The sequence below is a fragment of the Spermophilus citellus genome (genome assembly GCF_964194105.1).
Source record: "Spermophilus citellus genome assembly, chromosome: 9".
Lineage (NCBI taxonomy): Eukaryota > Metazoa > Chordata > Mammalia > Rodentia > Sciuridae > Spermophilus > Spermophilus citellus.
In genome coordinates this window covers 6,178,465-6,196,323 of record NC_138191.1, presented here as the reverse complement: position 1 = coordinate 6,196,323, position 17,859 = coordinate 6,178,465, and the positions used below count along the sequence as shown (strand labels likewise).

General features: G+C 61.8%; 1 protein-coding gene across 2 annotated transcripts; it reads right to left on the bottom strand.

The window, feature by feature from the left end:
• Positions 1 to 49: 49 nt before the first annotated feature.
• On the bottom strand, positions 50 to 15,456 carry ZBTB7B (zinc finger and BTB domain containing 7B). 2 transcript variants are annotated; one of them, XM_081307592.1, is made up of 4 exons: positions 15,332 to 15,456; positions 15,075 to 15,175; positions 2,588 to 3,747; positions 50 to 2,295 (listed from the first exon to the last, which is right to left on the bottom strand). In XM_081307592.1, the coding sequence occupies exons 3-4, from the start codon at positions 3,739 to 3,741 to the stop codon at positions 1,827 to 1,829; spliced, it is 1,623 nt and encodes a 540-aa protein (XP_081163718.1). In that variant the 5' UTR covers positions 3,742 to 3,747; positions 15,075 to 15,175; positions 15,332 to 15,456; the 3' UTR covers positions 50 to 1,826. The 2 variants fall into 2 exon arrangements, with proteins under 2 accessions (XP_081163718.1, XP_081163719.1); XM_081307593.1 differs by having other exon boundaries at positions 15,349 to 15,372.
• Positions 15,457 to 17,859: the final 2,403 nt, after the last annotated feature.

Below are 17,859 nucleotides of genomic sequence, written 5' to 3'. Positions count from 1 at the left end.
TCCCTCCCACCCGCCCCCAAAATAAAGGAACCAAAAGTGGACACAAGAGTGAATCTTAAATTATTATTATTTCTTCCTGTCGCTTACACCCGAGGTGGGGGGGTAGGGGAAAGGAACAGGAGAGGGGGGGATGCCTCCCCCCCTAAGGCACTGACCGGGAAAGCCGCAAGTAGGGAGAAGGGAGGCCATATTGTCCCCACTCTCTGGGGCTGGGCCCCAGGTCTCCCCAGCCCTGGGCTCCCCCCATCACCTGAAATGCTAAGATGAGGCCCAGGGCACCCGACCTCCCCTCCCACCCCAATATATTACATCATCACTTTTAAATAGATACAGGGACTGGTCCCGCTACCCCTCCCTGTAACCCCTCCCCACTGTTGGGGGTAACTGGGCAGCTGTGCAAATGGGCATGGGGGTGCACGGGAGGGAGGGAGGGAGAGCACCGGGCCCCTGAACCTGCCCCGTTAAGGAGGGGGAGGGGCCGCCAGGCCAGGGAGGGGAAATAGTGCAAGGCAGAGCCCAGGCCGCAAGGGGGTCCAGCACCCAGCGAGGAAAGGGGGTAGGTGCCCCGCCCCAGCGGAATTGGGTAGTTAAAAATCTGAAACTAGATTTCCACGAGACCAACAGACGAGGCTATGTACAGGGGCGGTGGGTGGGCTCAATCCTAGAGGAGTGGGGTCATTCTCTGCCCGCTGGGAAGCCCGGCTGGCAAGGGTCTGGGAAAGGGATGCCCTTCCCACCGCACCGCAGCCCACCTTCCCAGCGGCCCGACGAGCTGCGAGCGCGGCGCCTTGGCAAGGGGGCGCGCGCTCACCAGCTGGGGCGCCAGGGAGCCAGGACCGCGGCCCGCGCAGGGCACGGCCGCCAGGTGGCGCCAGCGCGGCCGCGGCTCCCCCAGTCCCTCACCGGGTCCCACACCCTGCGTCCCGCCAGCCCGGGGGCGGCGTGAGTCAGGGGCGGCAGCGGTGGCGGCTCCGGCTCGCACCTGGGCGGGGAGGAGGTGGGGAGGAGAGGGTACGACGCCGCCCGGCCCGCCCTGCCCTCTGGCCCCAGGGAGGGAGCGGCGGGAACAAGACATTCCCTGCCCGGGGACGCGGGAGGGGAGGGAGGCCGGGGAGGGAGCTGTGCTCCCGAGCTGGGCGGGGCCCGCCCGCTGCCCCCAGGGGCGGGCGAGCCAATCAGGCCACCCGCCCCTTCTTCTCCAGGACCCCATGACTCAGCGCCGCAGCAGGGCGGAGGGGGACTGGGATGGCTCCTTCCTTATAGGCCCAGTCCCCCCAATCTTTCAAGTTCCCACCTTGCTTTCCCCCACCTACCCTTCCTTTGCCAACCCCCTTTGCATAATTCACTGCCAGGAAAAGGGAACAGAAACCAGGAAGGAGGGGTCTCAGAAGGGAGGGGCAGTCCTTCACCCCCTTACACAGCCAAAACCCCCAAAGGGGCATGGGAGGGGGGCAAGGCTTTGGTCCCAAGCCCCCGCCCCCTAGAAACCCGCATAGCCGAAGTGGGACCCCACAAATCAAATACATTATTGCTTCTACTCCCCAGGAGCAGCTGGGGACAGGGACGCCACCTTTACAATAGAGCTGTAAATATATACATAATGTCATATGTATCACTTCTTGGGGGATCACCCCAATCTGGGGAGCCTCTGCCCCCAAACCTTCTCAGCTTGGAACTGGAATGAGGGAACCGAGGGGAAGGGGCTGATTCTGCCACCAGTAAGGCTCCGTGCCCCTGACCCCAGCTGCGCCCGTCCTGCCTGCTCCCATTGCTTGGCATGGGGATCCCCGCCCTTGTGCTGCTCCAGCCTGGCCACTCATTCCTCTTTAAGAGGACTCCATGGCACCTTCAGCCTGGGGCGTGGTGGGTGCCCCCTCCTCCTCCTCCTCGTCATCAGGAGGCCCTGGGGTGGAGACTGGGGGCCCGGTGGGGGCCGACTGCTCCCAGAATCGAGCCAAAGAGAGGCGGAAGGTGTCCAGGTGGCCATTGGAGAGGTCGAGGCCAGCAGGGGATGGGCTGGCGGTAGAAGGTGGTGGATAGTGTGGTGGTGCGTCATCCTTGCGGCGCCTCCGGGTGCGCACCTCCAGGCAGTTCTGGCCCTTGAGGTGGCGCTGCAGGTGGTCCTCCTTGGCGAAAGCCTTGTGGCACAGGTGGCACTCATAGGGTCGGTCCCCCGTGTGCAGGTGCATGTGGTTCTTGAGGTCGTAGCTGTGCAGGAAGCGGGCTGGGCAGTGCGGGCACGAGTAGGGCCGCTCTCCCGTGTGCTTCCGCATGTGGATCTTCAGCTTGTCGTTCCTGGGACAGGCAGGGGGGAAGGGGCGAGGGAAGCACTCAGGATGGGTCCCCGGCTCATCCTCGTCACTGACCCCAGGCCTTGTCTCACTCCTATCGCTGCCACCCTCGACTCTGTGACTGTCTCAGGATGCTCTTTAGGGCCGTCACCCACTCTGCCTTCCCCATGCCCACCTCCTTGGCTTTCTTCTGGCCTCTCCTGTAATCCAGGAACCTACACATGCCCTCTCCTCTCTGGGACCGCCTCCACTCGGATGGCATCCCCTCCATCCCCAGCTCCCCCACTGACGCTCACCTGGTGAAGCGAACACCGCAGACCTCACAGGCGAAGGGCTTCTCACCAGTATGGGTCCTCATGTGGCGTGGTAGCTTGCCTGCCCCATGGATTATCTTGTGGCAGACGGGGCACTCCTGGGGCATCTGGGAGCGGCGTTTTCGAACCAGCTTATCTTGGCCATCCAGGCCTGGTGCCAGGGCGTCCTGGTGCAGGGAACTTAGGTAGACCATCAGGTCAGGATCGATGGCATCTTCATCTGAGCCCAGCTCCTCCGGGGAGAGAGGGGGCCCGCCGCTCTGCGCTGGCCCGTAGACTGGGGGATACACCAGCTCCTCCTCCTCCTCTTCACCCTCATAGGTGTCGTAGCTCAGGGGACCCTCCGTAGGTGAGGCAACTCCTGTGGGAGGGCTGTAGCTGTCCGCCAGCCCACTGCCTCCACTGCTGCCCCCTCTACCCGGCGCCTCTTCCTCTTCGTAGGTCAGGGGATGGGTGGGCACTGTGGGCGCCTCAGGTACTAGGTGGTTTGCTCGGGCCCCCTTGGTTTGCAGGAAAGCTTTTCGGGGCTTGCGGCTGCGGCGGGCAGCCGGCCGAGGTGGTGGCGGTGGCGGTGGCAGGAGTGGCCCCTGTGGAGGGCTGTCCTCACCATTGGGAACGCCTGAGGTCGTAGTGGTGGCAAAAGCCTCCAGGTACTGTCGGGCTCGCTCACAGTCATCCTCGTCTGGGCTGGGGGCTTCCAGGCCACTAACTTGCAGAATCTCCATGCAGGCGGCGATGACACAGGGGATCTCCAGCAGCCGGGCGGCCTGGAGCACAGCCGGCATGTTGGCGCTGCTGGTGGTCAGTGTGGCCGTATAGGCAAATTCGAGCAGGGCACCCAGTGCCTCTGGTCCTACAAAGTCCAGCTCACACACGCCGGCCCCTGCACCCCCAGCCGCTGTCCCACCACCCCCGGCCCCCATGACGGCCCCGCCACCGCCCTCAGTGAAGAGCTTCTTGAAGTAGTGGCTGCAGGCAGCCAGCACAGCCCTATGGGTGCGGTACTCGAGGCCCTGCGTCCGGATGGTGAGGTCACACAGGTGGCCCAGCTGGCGCTGCTCATTCAGGCAGCTCAGGAGCTCGCTGCTGTGGTCCGGAAATGGAATTCCAATCAGGTCATCCTCAGGGCTCCCCATCTTCTCCTGTAGGGTCAACAGAGGGCGGGTTAAGTGCTTAGCCTTTAAGGGGTCCAGGGAGGGGCACCAACACAGGCTGACACCCACTGAGGGATGGCTACATGCCACTCTTCTAAGTACTTTATGCCCATTTAATCTTTCATACCCTCTGGAGTATGGTCATCACCCATCACAGATAAGGAGCTGGGAGTCAGACAGGTGGAGTGACTGCCCGGGTGCAGGACAGGGTCAGATTCCTCGGGTGGCCCAGAGTCCACGCTCATAATCACTGTCACTCTGTTCTGCTCTGGGAGTGCAAGAACCCTGCCTTTCTGGCTCTTTCCTAGATGTCCATCTGTCCATTGCCCATCCCTTCGGAAGTACTGGACTGACAGGATGCTGGGTCCTGGGTTAGGAGAATTGGTTGGAGGACTTTGGTGGCTCTGGCCTCAGTCATTGGGAAAATGGGTAACAGCCTTTGTAATGGGGCCTCTTCATAGCCCTGGGAGAAGCCCATGAGGGAGTTCACATCCCCACTGGACACCAGGCATGGCCAGCGCCTCTCTAAAGCATGTGGTACCCTAGAAGCCACTATGCAAATAAGAGGAGGGCTTCCAAGCACCGCATCTCCCCGCCCCTCTCCCAGCCAACAAAAGTTCATCTCCCCTTCCCAGATTCCCACTTCTAGGGGCCAAATGGGAAACAGGTCCCACTACCCCCCACTCACATCCTCCCCTCCCCCATGGGGCCAAGGAGCAGCCACCCTTTGCTGGGGTGTCACTGGCGAGGGTGCTTCCTGCCCTGCACAGATAAGCATCGCCCCTGCCCCTCCCCCACCGCCATGAGGCCAAGTTCCAGTCCCACCCCTCCCCTCCTCCTCCTCGACTAGCTCCCCACCCCCCTCCTCATTCCAGGAGAGCCCCCTCTCTGGAGGGTAGAGGTTCCACCCTCATCCTCCCTCAGGTCTAATCACAGGAGCACGGAAACCAGTCTCCGGGTTCCCGCAGGCAGGGCTGGGGACAGCAGCTGAGGCTTGAGTCTGGCCTGGAAGTGGGGAGACTGGCTTCAATTCCTCAATGACCTTGGGCAAGTTATTTCTCTCAGTGTTCCACTTTCCAGAACTGTCTAAGGAAAGGGTGGGAGTGGAAGCCCCAAGGGCTCAGCCCTGCAGCCCTGACATTTTGTGGGTCTGGAGCAACTGGGGACAGAGTGGGGCCTGGAAAGAGCTGGGCTCTGGAATCAGCCAGGCTTGAGTTTGAGTCCTTACTCTGCTGGTGATTAGCTTTGTGACCTTAAGCAAATGATTTAATCTCTGAGCCTCTTTCCTCATCTATAATATGGGAGAATTCCAGCTCACCCTGGGGTTGTGGGGAGAGGTAAATGAGACCAAGTGTGGCCTAAAGCTTAATGCCTAGTAAGGGCTCCATCAGTGGCGCCCTGACTTACACAGACAGGCTGTGCCAAGAAACCACCTCCAGAGGAGGCCAGAGGAGCCGGGTCTGCCCTCCCTCAAGTTAGCCTGAGGGAGCAGGGCTACTAAGGAGCCACCTGACCTTGGACAAGTCACTTCCTTTCCAAAGGAGTCCTATTCTTCATCTGTAATATTAAAGGCTAGCTCAGATGATCCTGAGGAAACTTATATTTTGTCATTTTGTTAGTAACCCGACACTCCAGCAACTGTTCACTCTGGCCATTGATGGGGAAAGGCTTTTTTTTTTTTTTTTGGGGGGGGGTGTATAGGAGAATCAAGAGCCACAGATTTCCTCTTTAGGACACAAGAACTGCACCATATCTGCCTGCCTCCATGCCTGCCACCTTCACTGCAGCGCCAGACTCCTGCACAGAGGCTTGAGCGAGCAGCACCCACGTGTCTAGGTACCCTTAGTGAGGCCACCTTCCCTAAATCACCTCCTTCTCTGGGGACCATCGGTCTTGGACTTGTCCCTGCTTCCTTTGGTTCTCCTGCTGCCTCCTTACAAATGGTACAAGTGGCACATGGCCCCAAGACTTAGGAACAAAAACTAAGTGGGCAGCAATAGTGGAAGCCACTTAAGCAGTAGTGGGCACCCCCCTGGACCCAAGTGGATCCCGTCCCTTCTAAAGAGGAATGGGTGGGGCTCTTCTGGCTGTCCATTGGCTGAGAGTTGGGCACCAGCAGGCACGTGGCTTACCCCATCCCTCGCCCTCCTTCTCTACCCACCCCACCCATTCCCCGCTGCTAAGCCCGCCCCCTTTCTCCCACCCCAGGGCTGGTCTCCTTAGCAACGTGGTGTGGCAGGGGTGCTCATTGGCTGACCCAGCTGTCAGGTCACAGGCTCAGGCTGGTTTACCAGGCAGCTCACACTGAGCTTGGGCAAGGGTGGGTGTTTAACCCCTTAGGCCCAAATCTAATGCCCATGACCAAGAGGTAGCAAGGAAAGAGAAGCAGAGGACACACATGGCCAGGAGAGGGTGTCCATACCTCCAGCTTCTGGGAAACTCCCCCAGCCCTTATCCAGGGCTCTGGCACCGATGCCAACAGAAGTGCCACCTGGAACAATGCTGGTGCCAACCAGGTCAAGGGGGCACTCCTGGGCCCATCATCTGGGAGGGACGCGTAGGTTGGAGGCCTCCCCCTTCTTTCTGCCAGAGTGAGGTACTGGTGCCCACCCCACCTTGGGCACCCTTCCCACCTCTGCATCCCAGAGGGCTAGTCCCCTGACAACCCATGAAAGGGCCTATCCCCACCCAGCCTGGCATGCCCCCTCTTGCTAAGACCTTGTGGGCATGGGTGTGTGTGGTGTTGGGGGGGTAGCTGTGCCAGGGAACCAGGCAAGGTCTGTTTGCCTGGTAGGGGGAAGAACCAAGGGCCCCGCCCCATTGCTCCCCTCTTTCCCGCCACCCCCCCAGGCTCCCCTCACTGTCAGGCCTGCTAGACCGGCCAAGCCGGTGGGCAGCTCTCTTGAAACTGGGCCCTGAGTCAAGCCTGCCCCATCTTTGGTTGGGGGAAGACTTACGGGTGAGAAAGGTAGGAGGGGGACAAAGGTGAGAGCCCCTATCACCTATCCCTCAGTGTTCAAGGGCACCTGCCAGGGTGTGTCCACCACCAAGAAACCAAAAGGTAGAGGGCACTGATCTTGTCTTAGGAAGAAGGAGAACAGAGCTCTTCCCAGGAGCTGACCTCAGGCAGCGTCCAGCACAGGGCTGGGGGCACCAGGGCCAACACTGCTGGCTTGAGCTAGCTGAAGGGCAGGATAGGAGGCCCTGAACAGGGCAGCTGAATAAAGCTGGCCCCCCTTCCCCCCACCCTGGGGATTAGGGGAGTGAGGCTTAGTGTGGGGGGCAGCAGGCGGAACCAGGATTAGCGGCGGAGAAAATAGATATGGGCCTGAGACACGGGCACATGGAGCCCCCCCAGCACAGGCCTCAAGCCCCTATCCTAGGCTCTGCCGGAGCGAGCGGGGCCTGGCTGGGCTTCTCCTGGAGCAGCAGCTTGGGGTGAGGAAGGAGAAGGACCGGGCTGGGGCATTTTCCTGCTATGGGTGATGGAGAGACCTAAGGCTCTTCCCAATACTCCTGGTGCCTTGGCTGGTCACCCCTCCCCCTTACTTCTTTCTCTTTTCTACCCCCACCCCCCACCCCAACTCCAGCCTCAGGTTCTCTTCCTGTTTTTTGGAGCTAAGTTCTCGCACGAAGCCAGGGCTTTGGCCTGTGGCTTGGACCACCGGCTGGGGACATTAGACAACCAGTCCAAAGTCCTTGGGGCCCCAGGAATCCTTGTTCCCTAGCCTCCCCCACCCCTTTCCAGGCCTCTGGGGGCCAGCGGCCGTGGCCATCTGGATTGCCCAGTTGGGAAGACAGGGTGAAGGAGCTGAAGCCGCATGCCACTGGAAGATGGGAAGGGCTTCGAAGGACAGGTCCTCTGACCAGGGATGTCCCAGGCATCTATGGAGTTGCGCCCCCCCCCCCGCCCAGCCCCTCGAATTTTCTGCATGCCTTCCCCATCCCCCATGGGAAGCTTCCCCCTCCTAACCTCACCACCCCCGGCACTCACACTTCCTGGGGGCCGAGGCGGGGAAGAGAGACCGCAAGCCACGAAGGGGGAAGGAGGCAAGGGGAGCTGGCCGCTTCCCGGCGCCCTGGGGGTTAAGGCCCCCGTCCTGGTACAGGGGCTCCGGGGTGAGGGAGACCTCAGTGCCCTTCCATGTCTTCTGCCAACGACACCAGCTCTAGACGACAGCCTGGGGCGCATCAAGGGAAACAGGAGGGGATAAAGATGGCGGAGGATGGAATGGGGGTATCTTCCCACCTTCAACCTCCGCTCTTGGATGCTCTACCACTGGCCTCCCCTCGCTCTTGGCCCTCTTCTTGGACTCCACTTTCTGTCTCTTTGCTACCTTTTCTGACCCTCGTCTTCCCTCCAAAAGATTCGTCCTTTGATTTCCTTGCTTCAGCCCTGGCGGCTCCTGGCTCCTCACCTCTCCACACCTGTCCCCGGGCCTCCTGCTGAACACCCTCCTCACCTCTCCTTCCTTCCCCTTCCCTGACCTGGCTCCTCAGGCCTCTCCCTCATTTCCACTGGCCCCTGCTCCAGGCATCTCTCTGTCCTCTCCAGCCATGCGCGGGGAGGAGAGGACAGAGGAATTCAGGACCAGGACCTGCCCTCCAGGGCCTGGCCTGGTCCTGCCAAGACACGGTCGTATTTAGAGTATCCACCCTCGCCTTCTGAATGAAGCAGGAGACCAAAATTTGGGGGCCAGCTAGAGAGAATAAATGGCGGGGGGGGGGGCACTGTACAGCGAGAGCGGATGTGGGGTGAGGGGGACAATGGGTGCCTCTCTGTTGTCAGAGTTTCCAGGACTGGAGCTGCTGGACTTTCCCCAGAGGGTGCCCACCCTGGGCTGGGCAGCTGTCCACTCAGACAGACCCTGGTCATCGGTTCTCAGCAGGGTCTGCGTAAGCAGTGCGAGCTCCTTAGGGCCCGAGGAGAAGGCTCAAGGTACCAGGGTCTGCCCTGTCCCCCCCTCCCCCAGTCTAGTGTCTCAGGCTGGGTAACCGAGCTGACTGGTAACCCCACACCCGCCAAGCCGCCGGCAGAAACCTGAGCCCCCCAGCCCCAGAGGACACCCCAGCCCGATCCCCAGAGCCCGGCTCCCTGCCAGCCTGTCCAACCTCCTGCCTGGCCCAGCAATCACTCAGCTCCAGTAGGCCCCTCTTCTGGTCCTCTCGGTCCCTTGGATTCTGAGGTCTCCCCACACACCAGCTCTTCAGACCCTCAGCTCCCTAAGCCCCCAGGGACGTCTGGGAGCCCTCTTCCCAACCTGTTTTTCAGTCCTTCTCTGACCCTTGGCCAATTCTAGGCCTCGAGCCTCCCCTGGGGCCTGACCTCCCAAGCCAGAGCAGGGCCTACTCACCTGAACGCTGAGGGGCCTAGCCGGCAACTCCTCCTGGCCCCTGGGGGCAGCAGGTTGGGAGGGGCAAGGGGAGGGCCAGGCTGTGGGGGGGAGGTTGGGTGGCTGTTCCCCTGCTCCAGCTCCCTCCTTCAAAGGGGCCGCCCACGACCTGGCCCAGCCCCTCCCCCCTAGAGCCTTAACCCTCTGGGTGCTGTCCCCCTCCCCCCCCAACCTGGAGGGAGGGGTTACAGAGGGCTGGCAGCGTGGGAGAGGGCCCAGAGTCTTCGCTTGCAGTGCCCTAAGCCCCAGCTGTCCCCACCCCCGCCTGTCCTTACTCAGTCCTGAAAGGGAAAAAGGTGAGGGGTAGGAAGGTAGGACTGGGACAGTCCAGGAGGACAGAGGTGAGGAGGAGCAATGGGAGAGGCTGCTGGAGGTGGGACCAGGAGAAGGAAGAAGAGAGGGGAGGGGACAGGAGGTGGCAGTGGCCAAAGAGGGAGGAGGGGAACCCTAGACACTCAGTGCCAGGGGAGACAGGTGCCCAGGTCCTAGCCCCTCAGGGCATGTGGGATTAAGGGGCCACAGAGAGGCCCTCCAGATACCAGTGGGCCCCTCAGACCCACTGGGAACTGGCCAGATTCTCCCCACCCTGTACTGGGCTGGGGCCTTCAGGGGCTGGGCAAGGCAGCACCCCGCCCTCCCCATAGCCTCACCCCAAACCCACTCACATACCACAGTTCCTTGCCCGGTCACCAGCCCCTGCCAACCAGGCCAGGGGGCAGCACTCATGCCAGCCCCCAGGGGCCAGGGGGACAGAGATGGCCTGAGGGGGATAGTCAGATGGGGGGAGCTGTGGGCACGGAAAGAGGAAGGAGCTGGGAGGGGGCATCTGCTGGGAAGCGCCTAGCCCCACCCCTTGCGCAAGCTGCTGCCACCCTGGCCGGTTGGGTGGGACCCGCCTGGGCCTGAGGGGCAACTCAGGAGGGCTCTGAGCCCAGAGATGGGTGGGCCACAAAATTTCTCTTAAACAACTCCTGGGGTCCCTTATTCTTGGAATAAGGGGCACCCAAGTGTCCTCCAGACATTAGGCCATCCCAAATCATGCTAGTCTTGGGGGGACTACAGGAATGTCCCCTAAAGCACCCCCTCCCTTTTCCCCCCAACAGCTGCTGGCTCAATGCCGCTGGCCTGCTGCCCCTCACCAGCTCCCGGCCCGGTTGGCACCTACCCACCAGGATGCTGGCAGTCCTGCCCTCCTCTCCCTCCTACCCCCCTGCTCCCAGCACCCCATGCCAACTGTGGGCCTGAGGTGGGGGAGGGTCACCCCTGTACCTTGGTGCCAGCCAGGCGGGGCCAGGCCCCTAGGCCCTACAGATAAGGTCCAAGACCCTGTTCTCAAACCACGTCCTCAAGAGTCAGCACCACATGGGAATGCTGGGAGGCTAAGGACAGCCCCATGAGCAGTCACTGAAGGATCTGCTCCGCAGGGCTAGGGCTCATGTCTCTCCCTGCCACAGGTACCAACCTCCTGGCATTTCCCTGGCCCAAGCAAATGCTTGGGCACCAAAGTCCCTGCAGTTCTGAGAGCCCTGGTCTAGTGCCTGCAGCTTGCGAGGGAGTGGGGTGGGGCTGCTCCCTGCCCTTTGATCCCCATAAAGGGAGGGAACCGGCCTGGAGGGCAGGGGGCAGGGAGAGAGTTCATGGGGCCCCTCATTCCACCCTTGCCAGGGGCAGCAGGGCAGGGTGTGGGCATCTCTTGGGTGGGGCCCTAAAGTGAAGATGGGTTGCAAGTCTCAGCAAGGAAGATGGATGTCAGTCATGGATACATGGTGTCATGTGGGAATGGGATGGCAAAAACAAAGTGAGGGGATGCAGAGGGTACCCATTTTGCAACTCTCTAGCCTTGGCTTTTACCCTCCCCCAGAAACACTTCCAGACTCAGCCAAACTGAGAGCTGGCTCAAGGAGGACTACAACTCCCAGTATGCACCATAATTACCTTGAGTATACCTTGGGAGTTGTAGTTCCCTTCAGAAACCCTGGGTTCTCCTCTTTTCAGGAGCCCAGCTGATTGGGTGGGGAGGATAGAGGACTTGGTTGTAAAGGACTGTTTTTTTAAGGAGACATAAGAGGCTAGAGGGTCCATGGAGGGGGAAAGGACCTCTGCTCCCAGGCAAAGTGGGAGGAAAGGAGGAAGGAAGGAGGAGAGGATGTCTGTTGAAAGGGGCATATGAGTGGGGAGGAGTTGGGGGGGCGGTGGAAACAGGAAGGAAACTGAAGCCAGAGACATGAGGTCGAAAGCAAGGGTTTGGGGGAGCCCCACTCTGAGGCCTGGCAGGGACTGGGAAGGCATTTCCCCTACTATTCTGGTGCCCTGGGGAGGTGTAAGAGGAATTGGTGATGTCAAGGGTAGCAAACTGGTGCACCTGTGGGGGTCTCTGGCTCCATTTGCTTGCCATCAGCCCCCTTTACCAGGTGCATCCCCATCCCTGGATCTGACACAGGTATTTGCTGACGGGGCTCTGATGGCTGACCTGGCTCTGGGAAAGCTAGAAGGCAGAGCAAGGCTTCGGGGAAGGCCAGGCATGATAGTCAAGTAAGTGGGGGTATGTGTGAAGTCCAGCCCAGGTGTGAGGCCAAGAGAGGGGAAGGGCAGGGACCATAGCTGCTCAGAGGCCTCAGAGAAGAGAGGCTAAGATGTCAATGCCACCTACCTCCCATCCACCCTAGGCTGTGGGATAAAATGAAGAGGGCAGCCTTCTCTGGCCTCCCTGAAGATTTTCTAAATCTAGCTTTTCTCCTAGGCTAGAACATTAAAGATGGCATCTCAGGGGGCCAGATGGCAATTGGGTATCTCTTCCTAGTGGGGACAGAGGTCAGAAGTGAGAAGAGGATCTTCCTTGAGAATACTTTTTCTGGGCTCCCCAAGGCTACAGGACAGATGCTGATAGACTCCAGCCAAGATTCTTGCCAAGAACTGAGCCCTGCTGGGTGGGGGGTCTTTCTAGGTTCTCACCAAGCCCCTGACAGTAGCTCTATCCCCTTCCCCCCAGTCCCCCAGTCCCGCCTTGGCGCCTGGCCGCTTGTGTGTTGGCAGGACTGGGGGGGGGGGGGCGAGGCAACTTCAAACTGTCCGGGCAAAACGTCAAGTTCACTCACGAGTTTACTCAGCAGAAGGAGGGGGAAGAGGCCAGAGCGGGCACACCCCATGCCAGGGTCCTATCCGTCTGCCTGTCCCCACCTTCCTCCCCCACCCTCCTCTTCAGCCCTAGGCCAAAACAGGCATAGGCCCCAAGGCCGGGTGGCAGGGCAGTCTTAACTCTCAGGAAGGTCAGGGAACCAAGCTGTCCAGAGGCAGGAAGCCCTGAAGCAGGCCCAGAGGCTTCTATCAGGGAGCAATGCCCTGCCTGGAGCCCATTCACTCCCCATCTTGGGGCTTTGGCCTTTGGCCAGGAGAACTGGGTCTCTCAACCATCAAGAAGGGGACAATACCAAGCCAGGCCTCTTCCATCTGAACCGTCCCCTGGGCAGTGACTTCTGACCCTAAATGCCCAGTCCTAGGCTGTACCTCAGGCCCCAGCATGATGCCATCTAGGCAGCCATAGGATCCGAGGCTGGTTCTCTCAGCCTTGGCTTGGAATGGGGGGCCAGCACCCTATATGACCTACTTCCCTTTCCTCCCCACCTGCTTTCATTCTCTGCTTCTCCCCCCCCAGCCTTCACTGTCCCCACCCCAGAGGCGCTCCGCCCCCCATGCCCGCTGGGTCCCCCTCCCCCACCCTTCCCCAGGGTGCCAAGTGCAAGCACACAAAGGGCCCGATGGTGCATTGTTAGCCCAGCCCCCGCTGCCCGCCGCGCCCTCCCAGGGCGGGCACTAGGCCAAGGAGGAGCTGGGGGCCCTGGGTGCCAGGGGGCACCATGGGGAAAGGGGAAGAGGAAAGCACCTGTCTCCCAGACACTGGGGTCCACATAAGCCAGGGCTGAGCCGTGATCAGAGGGCCCGTTGGAGCAGGCCTGTCTCCTTGACACCTGAGCCTAGTGGGCACTGCCTTCTTTCTTCCCTAGAGCCCCTTTCTGGTGGCATTAACCCCTTCCTAGCCCCTGTGCCAAGGCTGGGGGTGTGGTACCCAAGGGAAGGGACAGTGTCTGGGGGTGCCAGCAAGCAGCGTTGTGCCCACAGCAACCATGTAACAGAGGCACGCTGGGGGAGCTGGGGTCCCGGGGGCCAGGGACAGGAGGCACTGACAGAGATTTCTCCTTGTTTCATCAGCTGCTCCAGGGGGAGCCCCCTGCCTTTCTCCCCAGTTACCACTAAGGAGGAACACTGCCACCCAAACCTAGTCACAAATATGGCCTTCTCCAGGGCAGCACAACACTCCTTATGCCCAATATCTCCTCCCAACCTGATGCCCACTTCATGCCAGCTTTACCAGCAGTGCCAGGAGGGTACAGGGGTGACCAAACCAGTTGGTGTGTGTAGGGCAGCAGGAGGTAACCCCATAATCCTCCAGGCCTCAGCCCCTCACCCCCAACACACACACTACACACACTCCCTCAGGGAACAGAGAGTTCCCATCCTGGTTTAACCCCTCTCTGCCCAATCTGGCTCCCCTTACCCCTAATACACGTTCTCTCTCCTCCAGGAATAAGTTGGGGGAAGGGGGAATAGCTGCGCTGACTCATTTCCATTCTCAGCTGCAGCTAGGGGTCTCCAAGGCATTCAGGCGGGGGTCAATTCAAGAACGCCCTCCACCTGGCCCGGAAGCCAGGATAGCCTGCCGGTCTCCCCCTCTCCCCAGCACCCACTTCCGGTGTCCCAAACTAGGTCAGCAGCGCTCGTTTCCTGTGGGTCAGCTAGCACCGGCGCCTCTGCCCCTCCCCTGCTCCGGACCCAGGCTCCCCGCCCCCCCTGCCCCCCAGGGCGCCCCGAGGTCTCACCACGTCTCAGCCGCCCTTTGATACATGGGGGTTGTACGGGGCAGGGGGGGTGGGCAGGCGACCCGCCCTCTCTCCAAACACTAGCAGGGCCGGGGCGCCTGGGCAGGCACGTGTCCGGGCACAACCCGCTGCCCACGCTGCCCCCCCACTCTCGCCCCCCCCCTCTGGCCGGGACACGTCGCTCTCTTACTTGGGGTGGGAGGGAGGGGATAGAAAGCTGGAAATTGAAAGCGAAGCCCCCCACCCCTTTGAATGGCAGCCTTCTGCCAGCAGCGCACATTAGGTTCCACAACAACATAGTAGCGACCCCCATTCTGAGTAGGGGCAGGTGCGCCGGCGCCGGTGGGAACCAGTGGTAGGTAGGCGAATTCTTCCTAGTCACCCACCCTCCTCTAGGCTTTGAAAAGGTGGCGGCGGGACTAGAACCTGAAGGAAAGGAGTGGGATTGAGGGCCGCGGGGGAAAGGGGGTCGTTCGGAGGCTGTTGCAGAGTCGCACTACTACTGGGGAAAGAGCCCGGCTCGGAGAGCGCAAGAAACCGAATAGTCCAGCCGGTAACTTTCCCCCAAGCTGCGGCTCCTCGATCCCCCACCCCCCATGCAACTGGCCCGGGTCCAACCCACCGCGCCAGGGGGCAAGGGGGGGCGCGTTGTCCTAGTTAGAGTCCGTCAGCGTTTCCATTCCCTCAACTCGGCCGGGTCTGGGGTCTCCGGGTAAAGTCCCAAGGAGACTGGAGGCACGCTCGGCGCCGCCGTACCCCCTCTCCATCCCGGAGCCGACAGTCTGTCTGGTCTTGGGAGAAGTGCAGAGAAAGTTTCTGGGGACCCTCTGCCCGGGGTTGGGGGGCGGCCGTAGTTTCTTCTCTACCTTGCCTCCCGGTTCAAATCAATCCCAAAGATCCGGGAAAGCAAAGAGAAGCGGACTGGTGGGAATCTGGTCTGCACGAGCGTGTGTGTATGTAAGGGGGTCCCACTTACAGGACGGACGAAGGACACTGCAGTAGTCTCGAGTGGACCCCAAGCCTGGAGACAAAAGTGGGGTACACTCACCTCTTGGCCGTCGAGTCCGCTGGCTGGAGCTGCTGAGGCACAGGGTGTGGGGAGAAGCGCGTCCCCCGCCAGGCCCGGGGGCTTGGGGCCCTGCTCCGGTCCTGGTCAGAAGGCCGCGGTCAGTCGCTCGCCGCTCGCTGCTGGGGGGCTCCTCCTCCGCCGCCCTCTGCCTCCTCCTGCCGCCCGCCCCCCCTCGGCCGCCAAGAGCCGTACATTCACCTGGCTCCCACCCGCCCTCCCCTCAGGGCCCGCCTCACCTGTCCTGCTGTCTCACCTGTCCTCCAGCTTGCTTTCCCCCCATCCCTCCCCCCTCCCCCCGCCCCCGGCCACCCCCTAAACTCCCCCCCCAACCCTTAGCAACACCCTCTGTCACTTCCTGGTTTTTCACCCGCCCCCCCAGCCCCCCTCCCTCCGCCCAATAAGGACATAAACTTCAACCCCTTCGTCCAGCCAGTCCCAGCAAGGCTCAGAGGGTCCCTCCCTCCTTTTTCACTACCTTCCTCCAAGCTCTTACTTTGCTCTCGGAGCCTTTCCCACCCTCCTCCGTTCCCTCTTTCTTTCCTTCTCTCTATCTCCCTTCACCTGCCACGGTCCCTCTCCCCCGCGCTCGCTCTCTCTCCTTTCCAACCCCTATCTCTCCCAGTCCACCTTAACTCGAGCTCCGCCCCGGACCCCGGTCCAGCCCTCTGCCGCTGCTTCGCCCCGCCCCCTGCACTCCACCGCCCGGCCCGCCCATTGGCCTGAACACCCGCCCATCCCAAGTGGGTCCCGCCTTGCATGAAACCAGGGAGGGGGCGGGGCCGAGGGGCCGGTCTGAAACCTGAAGGGGAGGGGGAGGGGGCAGTGTCCGCAGCGGCCTGGGAATGGAGCACCCCCCCTTAGGGGCTCCCTCTTCTCCAAGAGGGGCTTCCTTAGGGTCAGCACCTCGAGAGGGAAGGGTATGAGAGGTTAAGGATAGGCTGGGTGCGGGTGAAGACCTAGGGTCTTGAGGGAGGGGGTCCCGTGAGGGGCTATAATCAGGTCAGGGCCCCAGGAGGGCGGGGGAGGGGGGACACTCGGCCTTCAGCTTCGGCCCCTGCGCCCCACCCCCCACAGAAGGAGCGGGGGAGTTGAGGCTGCGGGCACCCTATGTCCCTCCCCACGCGTGATGGAGCCCCGCGGGGAGGGAACGGCGCCTGGGGGTAAGAAGCCTCTGCGCTCCAGCCGGTGCCCGCTGCGGCCTTGGCATTGTCAGAGGGGAGGGGCCGTGTCCTCCAGGAGGAGGGGGAGGTGCGCTCACGCTCCTGCTCTCCGCCTCCATTCTGCCGGTTCCCTAAGTGGAGAAACTGAGTCTCCACGACCGAGGGTCTTCTCGACACGGCTTCGCTCAGAGACCCAGGTGGCGAGGGGGCCTGGGTGTCAGGATGTTTGTGTGTGTGGCTTGCGCGGCGCGGGGGGGGACTGGCGTGGGTACTTCGGTCCCCGAAAGGTAGCCTGTCTGGGAGTTTTCCAGCTGGGCCTGCGGCGCTGCGTACCCCAAAGGGCCCCTCCCACCAGTGTCAAACGGAATCAAATCCGGCTCCCTCGGGCTAGGTTCGGCTTCGCAGCAGCCGGCCAGGCCGAACCGGGCCGGACTCGCTTTCTCTTCCCTAACCCCCTTCGCAGGGGGCCTCCCTCCCTTTCCAGCAGGTGGCTCCGCGGGACACCAGCTCAACCTGTTGGACCACAATGGGCGGCGCCAGGGGGGCCCTGGCCCTCACCCGGGCTGACCCGGGATCCCCGCGCAGGGGGAGGGGCGGAGTCCGGGTCCCTCCCTCCCTCTTGCTCCTTCTCTCTCCGGCCGTGACTCAGCCTCGGGGCCGCTGCCCTGCGCCCTAGCCAGGGGCGGAAAGTGTGAGGCGCCCCTGAGGGCCCAGGCCAAACCAAACAGCCCCCCACCCTAGACATTATCTCACTGGAGAATTAGGGGGGCTATAGGAGGGAGGGGTTAACAGTAGGCGTGGGGCGCTCCGGCTCGAATACTCCGCTCCAGGTTTTCCTATGGTCCCTGTCCCCCCTGGGTCCCGAGGCCGGTCAGTGCTCCGGGTTTTCATCTCGGCCCCGCCGGACAGATTCTGGTCCTTAGGGCCGGGAGCGGGTGGGGTCCAGGCCTGGGGTTTCCCTTCCTTCTTCTGCCGTCGGGGTCGCGCTAGCCAGGGGAAGGACCGTGACAAGGGCAAGGCGTTGGTGCCAGAAGCACTAGTGAAACCGAGAGGGGTCTGCTTCGGGGCGGAGGTTGCACGGCCGAGGAAATGGATGGTGCGGGGAGGGGGGTTGGGAGGAAAAAATTGGCTCAGGGCCTCCAGAGGCAATAGAAAGGCGGGCGCCTTGGCACCAGCATTAGGGAGCAAAGATGCGAAAGGCTCACCCCTGCCCGCCCCCCACCTCCGGGGGTCGCGTCTGGCAGGACACCACCCGAATCTTTCTGCGGCTAGATTGCCACTCCCCACTTGGGTCTGAGCAGCCTCTGAACTTGCAGTTAGTTCTTGAGTGACCGACCCTCCCTCCCATATTTCTCTTTCTTTTCCAGTGCTGGTGATTGAACCCAGGGCCCTGCGCGCGAGGCAAGCGCTCTACCACTGGGCTACATCCCCAGCTCTTGCTTTCTCTTCTGGTACAAACAGCTCCCTCTCTCAGAGGCGGGAACCCCAACTTGAATTCAATTCCCACCTATCCCCCCAACTCTGGACTCTTACCGCGCCAAACATGAGACCACCGCAGTAGAGGAACGCTGCCTGGGGGCCCGCCCCCTCCCGTGGAATCCCGG